At 34.6% G+C, this 15080-nt stretch overlaps 1 protein-coding gene across 1 annotated transcript in view; it reads left to right on the top strand.

Moving 5' to 3' along the window:
* LOC106539210 (contactin-3) overlaps window positions 1-14863 on the top strand; it is a 189133-nt gene extending 174270 nt beyond the window's left edge. Inside the window, exons 16-21 of the mRNA XM_087708890.1 lie at window positions 530-764; window positions 926-1041; window positions 2184-2370; window positions 6214-6326; window positions 8504-8672; window positions 12814-14863. Of these exons, the coding sequence (XP_087565016.1) occupies window positions 530-764; window positions 926-1041; window positions 2184-2370; window positions 6214-6326; window positions 8504-8672; window positions 12814-12908 (915 nt within the window). The 3' untranslated portion in view covers window positions 12909-14863. The remainder of the gene's footprint in view (window positions 1-529; window positions 765-925; window positions 1042-2183; window positions 2371-6213; window positions 6327-8503; window positions 8673-12813) is intronic.
* The last annotated feature ends 217 nt before the right edge of the window (window positions 14864-15080 follow it).

Genomic DNA, 15080 nt, shown 5'->3' with positions numbered 1-15080 from the left:
AAAGGACAAGGTGAACAGTCAACCTGAAATCAAGCACTTTATTAACTAACTTGATATATTTTTTGTCATTAAAAGAACTGGTTTAAAAAATTCTGACAGATTTGAAGGCATTGTAAAACAAACAGAGCAGTCTTCGGAGCTTTAACTAAAATAACTTGGAAAACATACTGTAAGTCCCATAGAACTATCTATATGAAATTCCATGGACTTCAAGGTCCTAGATGCCAGTCTTTCAGCTTTATTTAATATACTATCTTAGCAGTAAGAGCCACTAAATGTCCTGGGAGTTATTGCCAAATAAGTAAGCTTACAAGTAGAAGTTCAGTGTATTCTAAATTTTCATATGGTGGAGGTCATTTTTTCCTTTACTAATCTAAAATTATTACATTCAGAAAGCTATGCTATTAAAATGATTGATAGAGGTTTTATGAGATCTCAAATCATTGTCAAATTGAAAGGTTACATTTCTACAAGGATGATGATTAATGATGATTTTAGTATCTTATTTTCATGCCATCTCTGTGTTTAGCCAGTTCCTGAAGAATTACAGAATGGTGAAGGATTTGGTTATGTAGTTGCTTTCCGACCTCTTGGGATTACAACCTGGATACAGACAGTTGTTACATCACCTGACACCCCAAGATATGTCTTTAGGAATGAAAGCATCTTACCATTTTCACCCTATGAAGTCAAGGTTGGAGTATACAATAATAAAGGAGAGGGACCATTTAGTCCGGTGGCCACAGTGTATTCTGCTGAAGAGGGTGAGTTACTGAATAATTTTATTAGGCGTTTTAGCGGAAAATGAATAAAAGAAGAATTTGCTTTGTTAATTTCAGTGCAGGCATTTGAATTGACTGGCAAATCGTGACCTTAGATTGCTCCTTTTTTATTAGTATTCTTTATTCGTTGTCTCCTAATTCAGAGCCTACAACAGCTCCTTCTGGTGTTTCTGCAAATAGTCTCTCTTCTTCCACAATTGAAGTTACCTGGATTCCCATTCCTTGGAAAATGGGCAGTGGGAGATTATTAGGCTATGAGGTAATACCAAATTTTTGTCGTACTTCTTACCCTTACTGTGATGGGATGCTTTTCACTTTCAAGTAATTAATTTCCACTTTAGTTAAATGGCTGATTCTTCAAAGTTGGAAAAGCAGCTTTCTGCTTCTGAACCTAGATGAACACATGGCATAGCTGCAAATTAATCTGATCTTATGGGGAATATAAAAACCAAATGTAAATATTCACAGATTTTATACACAACTTGAGTTTTAGCTTTTTTGCTGGCATTACACCAGATCAATTATAGCAAGATCACAGAAACTGCACTGAGAATGAAAATTAATTGGCAACCAACTTCTATACGTGCTTGGTTGGTAACTGCTCCATCTCTACCCATGACAAGCACACAATCTTCAATCAAAATGCATCTTATATACAACTGGCTGCATTTAAGTGCACAAAGGTTTTGGTTTTGGAAAATTGAATACAAGCAACGCCTTTTTTGAAGTTAACTGCAAAAATAGGTGCAGAATTTGATGCTCAGGTACACAGTTTGATTCTGCTGTTTTTATCAAGATAACAGTAGAAAATATGGTATACCCATCCAGCATTAGAAGTCTATTCAGTAAATATAAAATAAAAATCAAAATAAAACTCTTTAGAATTTCATAGAGGTGTATACAGTATTTTTCTCCCTGGTGTTTTTTTTCCACGACAACTTGGAAACATTTCATTTCAGCTATTTTAATTAAGCAACATATGATAAAGTAGGGGACATGGTGGCTCAGTGGCTAAGATGCTGAGCTTGTCAATCAGTTCAGATCCCTAGCACTGCGTAATGGAGTGAGCTCCCGTTACTTGTCCCAGCTTCTGCCAACCTAGTAGTTTGAAAGCATGTAAAGCAGCAAGTTGAAAAATAGGGATCATTTTGGTGTGAAGGTAACAGCATTCCGTGCACCTTCAGCATTTAGTCATGCCAGCCACATGACCACGGAGACGTCTTTGGACAGCGCTCACTTTTCAGCTTTGAAACAGAGATGAGCATAGCCCCCTAGAGCCAGAAACGACTAGCACATAAGTGCGAAGGGAACCTTCATCTTTACCTATGATAAAGTGTAGATCTGAGCAAACAATGGTATCAACAGTGTGATTTAAATTAATCTGTTACTTATTCCCTTTAGGTAAGATATTGGAACAATGGTGGGAAAGAACAGTCTTCAAACAAAGTAAGAGCCACCGGAAAGGAGACCTCAGTGAAAATAACAGGCTTGATGAGCAACTTGGTATATTATACAGCTGTTCGAGCATACAACAGTGCAGGAGCAGGTCCTTTCAGTGCCACTGTCAATGCTACCACAAAAAAGCCACGTAGGTATCTTGAGGAGCATTAAGAGCATATTTGCTATTTCGGTGAATTAAAAATTACTCTTTTGTCTTCTGGAAAGAAAATAACAATTTAAATATAATGTGGTGTATGCTACTATAGGCATTGTGAGATACAGAAAAGCAATTAGACTTCAATATATTCCTGCCCCAATATTATCAATGTATTAGAAACATTACTATTATATTGAAGGTAATTAGAAAGCCCTTTTTATATGAATTCTGGAGCTTCATTTGTTCATTAAAGCCTGGCTGTTCTACAACGTATTTCATTTTCCTCTTTATAAAAATGCTTTTGAACTTCCATTGATTAAGAATCTTTGTACAAGTAGTCCTCAATTTGCAACCTATTGTTTAGCAACTATTCAAAGTTAAAATGGATTCCCTTAAAGATGCTTTTGACCTGATTCTGAAGTTCTGACGGCTACCTTCTCCTACCCCTTGAGTCATAGGACTACATTTCAGGCACTCGGCAGTTTACTTAATCCTGGTGCTGGTTTAATGATCGTATTATTGGCTTAATTACCACCACAAAGATGTCTGTACCATGTTTCCCCGAAAATAAGACAGGGTCTTATTTTCTTTTGATCCCTGAAATAAGTGCTTGGCCTTATTTCGAGGAGGTCTTATTATTTTTGAGGTGCAGGAGGCGGCGAACATGGTTACCTCATGGCTGCTGCTATGTTGCAATATTTTGGGGAGGCTTACTTTCAGGAGAGGGCTTATTTTAGTGCATATGCTCAAAAGCCTGATTGGGCTTATTATCCGTGTAGGTCTTATTTTCGGGGGAACAGGGCACGTGTGATTATCTGGTCCAATCATGTGAGGATCCACTTTTCACAACTTTGCAAGAAGGCTCCATTACGGTTGTAACTCAAGGACTACCTGTACAAAAGTTTATACACCTATATGTCAAGGCTATATATAAGCATAAGTTATTTCAGCTTCCATTATCCCAAGTTTAGAAAAGTTAATTTCTATTTCTACCAAGTCTCAAAATCACTTTAACCCCTTTCACTCTTGAGTAACTGCAAGCAGGAGCTCTAAACAGCTTTGTAAACAGAAATAGAAAATTAAAAAAAATTATCTATTTTTCTTCCTTCTTTTATTGTCAGTATACCCAATGAGTCTTTCTAGGTATTGGTTCCTTTTTGTGATCAACACACATCAAACTGGATTAGCAAAGTTCTGTCAGTGTTGTTATTGTCACAAACATTTTTGAGAGTTGCTTGCATTTTTCTATAGATATTTCAGAGGATTCCATAGACTTCCAACTTGATAATGTCCAGAGACCTGATCTAACAATATTTTATTAATGCAATTTATATAGCTGCTTATTTATACAAGAAACTCTCAGTAACAAACCTTATAATAGCAGAGAGTTTTGTAAGTGGGGACTATCTTCTCAGATATTTAATATTTTTATTTTACAGATTTTCAGTATACAGTTTTCATCTTTGTCTGAACTTTGATTCAGTTATCATCTGTCTACTAGTATCCTATAAGAGAGCCAGTTTAGTGTAGTGGTTAAGGCATCAAGCTACAAATCAGAAAACTGTGCGTGCTATTTCCACTTTAGGCACAAAGCCAAAGGTCCTTGGGCCAGTCACTTTCTCTCAGCCATAGAAAGGAAGCAATGGCAAACTACTTCTGAAAAACCTTGCCAAGAAAATTTCAGGGACTTGTTCAGGCAGTTTCCAAGAATCAGACACGATTGAATGGAAGAAAGAACTAGTAACCTTTATCATACCAATTAGAGAGTGTAAATTCTTTCTAAGTTCAAATATCCTTTTAACACTTCTTGTTTTTCTACAACTTCACTTTTGATATTTTTACAGCTGTCATTGCAAAACTACTTGTTTCTTCTAATAGTTCTTTGGAATTCTTGGTTTAGTTCTTTCCTCAGATTTTTATCTTTTCTGACTATAATTTCTCTTCTTGATAGTTTGCATCATTTGTTCTAACATCCTGTTTTCTATCTTCTGTTTCTTAGTTGATACATTCATATACACATTTACCATCTTCTTTCATTCTTCTCATATTGTATCATTGAAAATGGTAGGTATATGCTCAAGATCATATTACAGTAATTGATTGGTTTTCATCTGCTGCTTTAGCTCAGCTTGGGAATTGCAAAACTCCTATAATGAATGTCAAGAAGCACAGTGGAAAAAAATGGGACTGAGAATAAATAAAAACAAAATCATAACTACAGTAACCATCCCTAGAAATGAACAATGAAGATATTGAAGTGGGGGATACTTTATGTTTTTTAGGATTGACTGTTAGTACTATCAGAACCACCAGTCAAGAACTACCCTGCAGATTTGCTCATTGTAGACAGCCATGAAGATCTTTGAAAAGATATTCAGATGCTGGGATGTGTTTATTCCTACAAAGATCAAAATCGTGCAGACAATCTATGGAAGCAAAAGTTGAACTTTGAAGAAATAGGGATATTAATGCTTTTGAGCAAAAAATGAAATTATCAAACAAATCAGCCCAGATTTCTAACTTGAGGCATAAATATCCAGGTTCAAATAATATGCAATGATCTAGTTTGCTGGAAGAGAATCTGGAATCCTGAGAAAGATGGAATGATGCAATAAAAAAGACAGCTAGAAGCAAGATTAGTGAACTCAGTTACAGTAGTAAGGGATGCATCATTGGATGACCTGAAGGACCAATCAAGTCAAAAATTATTGTGGAAAATCTGTGGTCCCTTTAACTTGGTATAACATAATCAGTCATCTCAGTATAATCTCCAAAATTCTTTGTTCACTACAAAATTGAAGTCAGATAATTCTTTGTTGCCTCTCCCTCTCTCTTATCTTTTTTCCAGTCTCCAGTTTTGTCACTCTTTTCTATTTCTTATAACTTTACATTTGCACGGATATTTATAGCATATAGAGGCTATTGTGTATCTGATAATTCATAGTCGTACCATCAATACCTATTAAATTGGAGGTCATCCTTGAGAGTAAGCTACACAACTGATCATTAGCATGCTTAGAAATTGATGTCCAAAGTTTAATTATTTATGACTTGAACAACTGCTAATCTAATTATCCTGCAATTTTAGAAAATAGCAACTTGTGACTAATGGGTCTTGCCTTGCAATCAGATAGGACTAAAATCTATTGAGTTTTCTGAATAATTTCAGCAGTATTTAGAAGAGTGGCTTCTCTATTCAGTTTTGCTGGAATTCAATTCAAGATGGTGGAATTATTTTTCCCATGCCAGGCTATGTGTTCTAGGATTCCCTGATGCCCAGGGAATTCCAAATACATTGATTTTTTTTCTATATTATAATTGTAATTATTTTATTCAGTAATTAAATTGTCAAGAGTTGGGATGCTGCCTCCTTGCAAAATCCGAATGGTTTTTGTTCGTCCATCATTTGATTCAAAATGTAAAGTGGTGTCTTTTCTTTGCAGTCATTCATAGGAATCTGCAACAAGCCATTAAAGGAGGAAGAGAAAAAGAGAATAATGAAAAATAATTGCGTAGATAATTATGCAAAGGATCACCTGTATGTCTACATGTCTGTGTGTTTGCATGTATTCCATTCTAGTTTGTAGTAATGTTTATTTAGGCCTGTTTGAAATGGCATAAGCATCATTTGCAAGCTTGGGTTTGAATTTCACTCAGCAGAATATTCAGTGGAATTCAGTCACTTAAAAAAAATTGTATCCTTCTAAATGTTTTCAAATACAAAAACAGTGTATAAAGGATGTGGTGACAGTCAGCTACCTGAATTATTTGCTTTGACATGAGAAATTTCAAATGCCAAGTAAATTTAAACCTTGTATTCATTATGTTTTTAAGCACCCAGCCAGCCTCCAGGAAATGTAGAGTGGAACATTACAGACTCGAGGGTAGTGCTGAACTGGGAACAGGTCCATGCAATGGAAAATGAGTCAGACGTAGTGGGCTATAAGGTAAGTTCAAGAAGGCATACTGACGTAACTAAAACCGCACCTTGGAAATATCAGCATTCTCTTTTTTCACTACAGCTATATTATTGTCCATTTTAAAATCTAGGGCTATAGGTAGACCTCAACTTGCAACACTTCATTTAGTGACCATTCAAAGTTACAGCAGCATTGTAGAAAGTGACTTGTGACCGTTCTTCACGCTTACAATCATTGGCAGCATCCCCATGGTCACGTGATCAAAATTTGGATGCTTGGCATGTGATCACCTTTTGCAATCTTGCAAAGTCAATGGAGAAGCCAGATTCATTTAACAGCCATGTTATTAACAACTGTAGTGATTCATTTAACAACTGCAGAAAGAAAGGTTGTAAAACAGGGCAAAATTAACTTAACAAATATCTCATTTAACAACAGAAATTTTGGGCTCAATTTTGTGTACTGTTTAATTTGTATACCACTTTTCAACATAAAAAGGTAAAGGTAAAGGTCTCCTTTGCATATATGTGTTAGATGTTCCCAACTCTAGGGGGTGGTTCTCAACTCCATTTCAAAGCTAAAGAATCAGCGCTTTCCGAAGATGTCTCCTTGGTCATGTGGCCAGCATGACTAAATGCCAAAGGTGTACAGAACGCTGTTACCTTCCCACAAAAGGTGGTTCCTATTTTTCTACTTGCATTTTTACGTGTTTTCAAACTGCTAGATTAGCAGAAGTTTGGACAAATAATGGGAGCTCACTCCATTACGCAGCCCTAGGGATTCGAACCACTGAACTGCTGACCTTTCTGATTGACAAGCTCAACGTCTTAGCCACTGAGCCACTGCGTCCCCTACTTTTCAACATAGATATACCTTAGAAATTTCCAACAATAAAAATACAATACAGAACTAAAACAATTTATTTCCATCCCCTTTCTGAACATATAACAATGATTGAATATATTATTTGGGGGAGGGGAGAAAGATGCCTATTAAATAAGAATATCTGTTAAATTCAAATGTAATACTTAGTTAATAAGCATAATTATTTAATTGCTCTTTTATACCTTTGTACTAATGTGCTTTGGCTGACTAATCATATGATTATGCAAATGATATAAAAATGAAAAGTATATAATTAAGCAATTACATTAATTGTTTGAATTGCTTTGGAAACAAAGAGTTTGTCCATTGTTTGGAGTGAAGTTGTAAGTAGAACTTTGTTGGTACATCTGAAATGTATTGAATGGAGGGCCAGACAATTGAAGTTGTACTGTGTGCATTGTTTTCTTACAGTTCCCAGACATCTAATTTTTCAGTTTTTATCTTTGTACATCATCCTTTCTTCAGCAAATTCTATACAGCAGACAACCCTCTAACTATAGCCCACCTGTGAGACAGTGGTTGTCCAAGACTATTCAATAAAGCAAATAATATGAATGTAAGAAGCAAAAGTGTTAAGTATCCCTCAAGTAGCCTATTCCTGGGCTTCTGGATGGGACCAGTTTAAGGAACACAGACTACATTACACTTTTCTCCTTTCTTCTCATTCTCTCAACTTCTGGTTTACTATTGGGTAAAATTAGGAAAGATGAAATAAGCAATCTGAAAAAGTTATTGAATGCAGAACTCTGAATAACCACAAGTAACTTTAATGATAATATTTTACAATATGCAGAATAAAATCAGTTATTAATTAAGCTTTTAATTAAGCTTCTTAGAACAAAATCTCTATTCCTTCAGTCCATATATTATGAACAGTTTAATAAATTATCTGGACTATGGCCATTTGTGTGTTAATTTTATTCTGTAGAATGTTTATTATAGTGGGATTCTGCATATTATTCTAAAATGAATAATCATTTAAATATAGCATGAAAGACAGTTGTTTTATCCAGAATCATTTCTTTCTATATACAAGATTTCTTTTACTATGGTTCATAAATATTCACATTTTTTTTTGCTTTAATATCCATGTATCATACGCCTAGTTCCTTACATACTTACCTGAATTCTTGCTCCAAGAAAAGACAAATTCAAATAGAATAATGATCTATTTAAAAGATCCCATGACTGAGAAACCAAAATATCCAGCCTCTTTTACACCCTTTTTCGGGAATCTTTTTTTCCCTTCTATTTAGAAATAATATTAAGTGATAATTAAGTAGCATCACTAAAGTTTCACTTTTCTTTTTATGTTGCAGGTTTTATATTGGACTAGCAGTCAGAACCAGCTCAGTATCCTGGACACAAATAGAACATCTGCAGAACTTTTGCTTCCTTTAAACGACGATTATGTTATAGAAGTGAAAGCAGTGACTGATGGTGGAGATGGCATTAGCAGTGACCAGATTAAAGTCCCTAAATTAGCAAGTATGTTTACAGGATGCTAATGCACAATGCTTTGTTAAAAGATGGTTTATCTTCAGGATGAAACTTAATATAAGATGTGAATGTTATTTGATGAAAGAAGTTGATCTTTTCTTTCAGATGAACTTGCTTTCAAATAAAGGGCTGTGAGCAGAAATTTCTACTTTTAGCATATCATTTTGCATAATATGGCCAAAATAGGAGGTGAATGTTCAATTTAAGAAGCAGAAGGTGTTTCACCCCTCATTTACAATCTTCGAGGAGTAGATTTTTAAATGGAAACTGCAGGAACTGAATAATGCTTAATTTAAGAAATTAAAGAAAAGTATCTTCAGTTAATTTAGCAGTAGAAATAGAACTTAGACATATATACTGCTTCACATTGCTTTACAACCCTCTCTAAGCGGTTTAAAGAGTCAGCATGTTGCCCCCAACAATCTGAGTCCTCATTTTACTGACCTTGGAAGGATGGAAGGCTGAGTCAACCTTGAGTCTGGTGAGATTTGAACTGCCAAATTACAGGGAGCCAGCAGGCAGCAGAAGTAGTCTGCAGTACTGCATTCCAACCACTGTGCCACTATAGCTCTTACTTGTATAAATATCTATATTTCCACCTAGTTATTTCTGATAGATCAAACATATATTGTATTCTTGTAATGTATGTATGAACTCAAACCTTATTTTAAAAGTATATTGTGCATTTCAGTAAAGATAGAGTAAGTGAGACAGTCTGGCTAACTGTGGCAGATTCTAACAAAGCTAGGAACAGACAGACCTTGCTAATACCTGATTATGAGACCACCCCAAAAAATCCCAGGGTTGTAAATTACATTATAAAACTTTTGATTGATATATGGATTGATTGATTGAATCATGGAATTTGCAATGACAAATCTCTTTCTTGGTACTGCTTAAAAAAACAATATGAACAAGTCCATATAGTTACACAGAACCAGGCCCAACTTTTCAAAAGAATGTTACATTAAACATATAATGTGTTTTGGAATTTATAATATAGGAGTAGTCTCTTCGCAAACAAAACATAAAAGAAGAAGAAAAGGATGAAAGGCCAGGGTAACATTAGAAATAACTTCCTACGTTTTAGACCTATATAAATTTAACTGAAAAAAATGTTTTCAAAGTCCTAAAATCTAAAAACTTCTCGAATGCCAGATACCTGTGCTTAATTGGAGAGATGAGATTTATTGGCTGTATAAACATAATCAAGGCCAAAATACATTGTCAGTATTTTCTTCCACAGACAATTATTTGTGTTGAACCCACTGGCTACTTTCACACACTAAATAATTTCCAAACGAATTAATTAATTTGATTGTTGTTTTAAAAAAAATTGAATGTCAGAGCCTGAATCAGTAATTGTGTTTGTAAAGAATGACAAATTAATCTTTTCATTAGTAGAGACGATTAATATTTACCAGGCTTTTCAAAAACATCACAGAATTACAATTTGAAGAAACAGTGGCAGACAAAATATATGTACCAACAGAGGAACTGTTTGTAGCTTAGGGTTTAAATGAGGGGTCCTTGGTGATCTCTGAGTTTGATTGTTTTCTTGCAGATGTTTCATTACTAGAACTGATGATAGAATAGAATAACAGCATTGGAAGGAACCTTGGAGGTTGTCTAGACCAATTCCTTGCTCAGGCAGGAAATCTTATACCACTTCAGACAAATGGTTGTCCAATCTCTTCTTAAAAACCTCCGGTGTTGGAGAATTCACAACTTCTGCGGGCAAGTTGTTCCACTGGTTCTAACTGTCAGGAAATTTCTCCTTAGTTCTAAGTTGCCTCTCTCCTTCAGTAGTTTCCATCCATTGCTTCTCCAAAGCCCTCAGGTGTTTTGGGGAATAGCTCGACTCCCTCTTCTTTGTGGCAACCCCTGAGATATTGGAGCACTGCTATCATATCACCCCTAGTCCTTCTTTTCATTAAATTAGACATACCCAATTCCAGCAACCTTTCTTTATATGTTTTATCCTCGAGTCTCCTAATCATCTTTGTTGCTCTACCCTGCACTCTTTCTAGAATCTCAACATCTTTTTTACATTGTGGTGACCAAAATTGCATGCAGTATTCCAGGTGTGGCCTTACCAAGGCATTATAAAGGGCTATTAGCACTTCACATGATCTTGAGTCTATCCCTCTGCTAATGCAACCTAGAACTGTGTTAGCTTTTTGGGCAGCTATAGCACACTGCTCGCTCATATTTAAGTGATTGTCCACTAGGACTCCAAGATCTCTCTCTCACAGTTACTACTGTTAAGCAAGGTACCACCTATACCAGTGATGGCTAACCTTTTCTGGACCAAGTGTCCAAAGTGCACATGCACTCCTGAACCTCCAAAATGCAATGTGTGTGTGTGCCCTCCTCATGATGGCTCATGTGGCATCAGAGAGGGCACTACATGCCATTTCTGGCATGTGTGTCATATGTTCACCATCAAGAACCTATACCGTACCTGTTCATTTGGTTTTTCTGATATTTGGGTATAGAGTTTGGGTATTGAAAGGACTGCAAGAAAACAACCAACCTGAGGGACCACCAAGCATCCCTCAAAATATATGTATTTATTAGAAATGCTATCCTCAGGTCTGCATCAATATTTCATCTATGGGAATTTTGACCAACTTAACAGACTCCAAACTCTAATTAAGTACACTTGTTTTTTCAGTGGTCTCATCCAATTGGATGTTATCAAGAACAAGAGAGATACAGCTATATTATCTTGGAATGGTTTCCCCTTTAGCCAAGAGTGAAACCATTAAGGTTGAAGATTTTTATCAGTAAAGATTTCACACAGTCTAAGGAGTCTTTGTTTATATCAGATAGATAAGATTCTGATTAATTGTTCTTTCGGAACATTTCCCCTTAGTTCAAGGTCTGTTATTGTTATTGGTAAGATGTTCCTTATCTTCAGCCTTAATTATAAAAAACAATTAATTTGTTTTTCATAATTAATTGGAATGAAGATTGAGGAGAAATTTCCTAACAGAATAATCATTGAAAAATTTGCCTCCAGAAATCATGGGTTTTTAGAAGAGATTTGTCTGAAATAGTACAAGGTTCTTGCTGGTGCAGGAATTTGGACTAGTAGACCTCCATGGTCCCTTCCAAGTCTGTTACTCTGTTATTCTCAATATTTAGCAGGAACAGGGCGGAATAAAGCCTCATTATGAGCCTTTAGTGATTAAAATAAATGCTTGCTTAATTCTGTACTGCATACTCAATCACTACCAAAATAAAAAGGGATTCTATTGTTTTATTTTGCACAAATTGGAGATTCAAAATAGTGGGATGCCAGTGGTGTGCATAAAACCATTAAATAGTAAAATATAACTATGCAGTACATATACAATGCTAACACTAAGAAAAATATGAAATTATTCATTAAAAAAAAGCAAGAAATAGAAAACCATATTTCTATCAAACAGTGAGAATATATATTATTGAGGCTGCATAGATCCCTTAGTAAACATTATATATAACGTTCTCAAGAGACCAAAAAAACCAAAGAACCTCACAGTCCCTTTTAAATATTTCTTTAAAAGCATGTCTGTCTACATTTCCCTCTCTAATTATTGCTAGCTTACTTCTAAGCAGCTAGGAATATATAATATACAGAATGGTGCCCAGAGCAATTTCAAACATATATTTTAGTTTCAATATTTTTTTCAGTTGTCTGGAGCTTCCCAATGAATTCTACAATAGTCTTGCAAGCAACTCAGAAAAATAGGGATGAATCACATGTAAGGATTTTTTTAAATGCCTTTGAGGGCATCTTAACTCCTGGCAACTACATAGAATTTTTAAGCAACATTTTTCAGAAGCAGTTTGCCCTTGCCTTTCTCCTAAGGCAGATAAAGTCACCCAGCTGTTTTCTTGCCACAGGCATGGCTATAATTCACAGTCCCCCAGTATCTAGTAGAGTGCACCAAAATAGCTCTCAGGGAATTGAGTTTTTAGTATATGAAGTTGTGGTTGAAGGCAGGTAAAAAAAAAATCCTACAAAAATCAAAAGCTTTATAAATCCAAAGAACATTGAGTTGAAGAGCAAGGCACTGTTAAAAATACACATTTTTATCTTCTTCCACTAATATTTTATTTTGCTCCTCATTTGTTTCAGGTATGGATGCAAGAGGAAGTTGTGCAGAAAGCTTAAATTGCCTCTCCAGCTTGATGTCAATAACTCTGTTCTTGATTTTCAATGCAATATTGTGATAGTGTATTTTCAGATAGTGCAAGACCAGGTGTATCGTTTACTTTGAAGTGCTTTTTAAGACAACAATTACAAGACCAACAGAAATAATAGGTGGGAGTTAATATGCATGCATTTACTACCAGTCTGCATTTAAACATTTTTTATCCTTTCTGATATTTCATTCTAAAGAAATAAAGATCATATCCATCTCAAACAATTCCTTCTAAAGGAATATAAAATGCCTTAAGACTTAATGAACCAAAGGACTTTTTAACATTACATATTTCTGATGTGACAAAAATAAGAAGATGAGCATTGGAAAAATGCTTTGAGAGTCTTTATGTTTTCCAAGTAACAAGAAATTATTTTAACGTCTGAAATAAAAAACCTTTTAATATTAATTTGCATTAATTACAAATTATATTTCACCACTGCTTGATGAAAAACCTTGAATAATTTCCTTAAAGCCTCTCAGTGCTAGACTTCATTTGAATAGATGATCATCTCTGTTTATATTCATATGGACTGTACATATTTACTTTTGTTGTAAACTGTTAAGTATCAAAGAAACTGGTTTACTAAAAAGTTCATCACGCTTCCATTTTTATTTTTATTTTTTTTGTTTCATTAATGTTTGGTAACTTCTGGTAGTTTTTTTCTGATTTTTGTTTGTTTACTTGCTTTATTGGTAGAGGCTGTTCATGGAGATAGTATTCTCCTCTGTTCTAGACTGATGCAATCGCCTAGAATATCTTAGTTGAAAAATGTATTTGTACAATTTCAAAACTTAAAAGTGGAAAATCCCAGGATTGGCTTTTACATTAGAGCACTGAATGATATCTTATCTTTTTCATGTCTTTCCACCCACATAAAAAATGAACTGTGCTTCTTTTCGGTTCAAAACCATATTAATCTATGAAGGTACTTCAGAAGCTCTACAGGACAAATTCACTTGGAACTCTTCATCCACGCAGCTTTGAATTCGGTCCTTAACATTTAGGATCTTCTTGATATATCAAAGTCTGAAAGTATCTGCACTTATTTTATTTATGCTTGCACATCCTTTTAGTAAGCTACTGTAGCTCTTCTTGTTCTCTTAGTTTTGCATTGTGTTTTGGTCTGTATTAGTATTTTGCTTTGCATTTTTTAGAAACAGATGAAGTGCCCAGAACAGAACATCACACTTCCAGTACAATGCACCAGAGCCTTATAGCCAGGAAATAACTTCCTAAATTATATGTAATATGTTTGAATATGCAACCCTCAATTTGTTGCTGTCCAAAATGCCAGGTTATACTCTCTTTGGATGTAAGTCCAATTGCAATGTTTCTACCCCATTGTTTAGAATTATTCTGGATGATAGATTCATTCCTGCTCTCTTATTTATATAAACAAATTTAATTTTCTTTTTGACCAATTTTTCATTGCAAATAATGTATAAGCATTCCTGTTTGGCATATCTTGTTTACAATTTCAATGCTTCTAAAAATAATTCTCACTCCAAATACAATTTGTATGGATTCACTTTTTCTGACCTTTCTACTAAATACTTGAGTTAGACTCTTGAACAAGATCTGTAAAAATTCAAGCATTGCTCTATATTTTATTAGGTTTTCAGAACAAAAAAATAATCACAGCTTTGACAGTTTCTCCTTTTTGGTGTCTGTATATAATGTACATAGTAAAATAACACTGTAGCTACTGCCTCCTCAACATGGAAAATGGGAACTATTGATGCTTCCAAATGCTTGTCTTTCAATGGGAATAAAGTTCCTTTACATAATACATAGCAAATTTTCATTCACTGAATGGTAACTTTACCATTCATGTTACAAGAAAATTCTACACCATGTTCCTATGACTACCATTTTCATGATCAACTTACTGGATTTACCTTCTGCTATTGTCTCCATGAGATGTTTAGAATATACTAGTTTCATATTGAAAAAGTTTTGCCTAATTTTATTTCAACTATTAGCTGTGTGTATATATCCTATGGCTATCTGTATGTATTTTTTTATTCTAATAAAATATTTATAATATTGAAAATTTCTAGTTATGTCAGAATTTCAAATATTTCAGTGTAATGGAAAAAACCATGGATAGTTATTCTTTCTAAGTGTGTGTCCCTGTTAATACATATAGTAGTTAAGCTAGAAGCCAAGATTAAATTGATGTGTTTAAAATTATTA

The sequence above is a fragment of the Thamnophis sirtalis genome, unplaced genomic scaffold (genome assembly GCF_051295495.1).
Source record: "Thamnophis sirtalis isolate CommonGarterSnake01/CBP01778 unplaced genomic scaffold, rThaSir2_p1.2 scaffold_3, whole genome shotgun sequence".
In the NCBI taxonomy this organism is placed as follows: domain Eukaryota; kingdom Metazoa; phylum Chordata; class Lepidosauria; order Squamata; family Natricidae; genus Thamnophis; species Thamnophis sirtalis.
The sequence above is the reverse complement of the archived record's forward strand: the minus strand, read 5'-3'. Positions and strand labels throughout refer to the sequence as shown.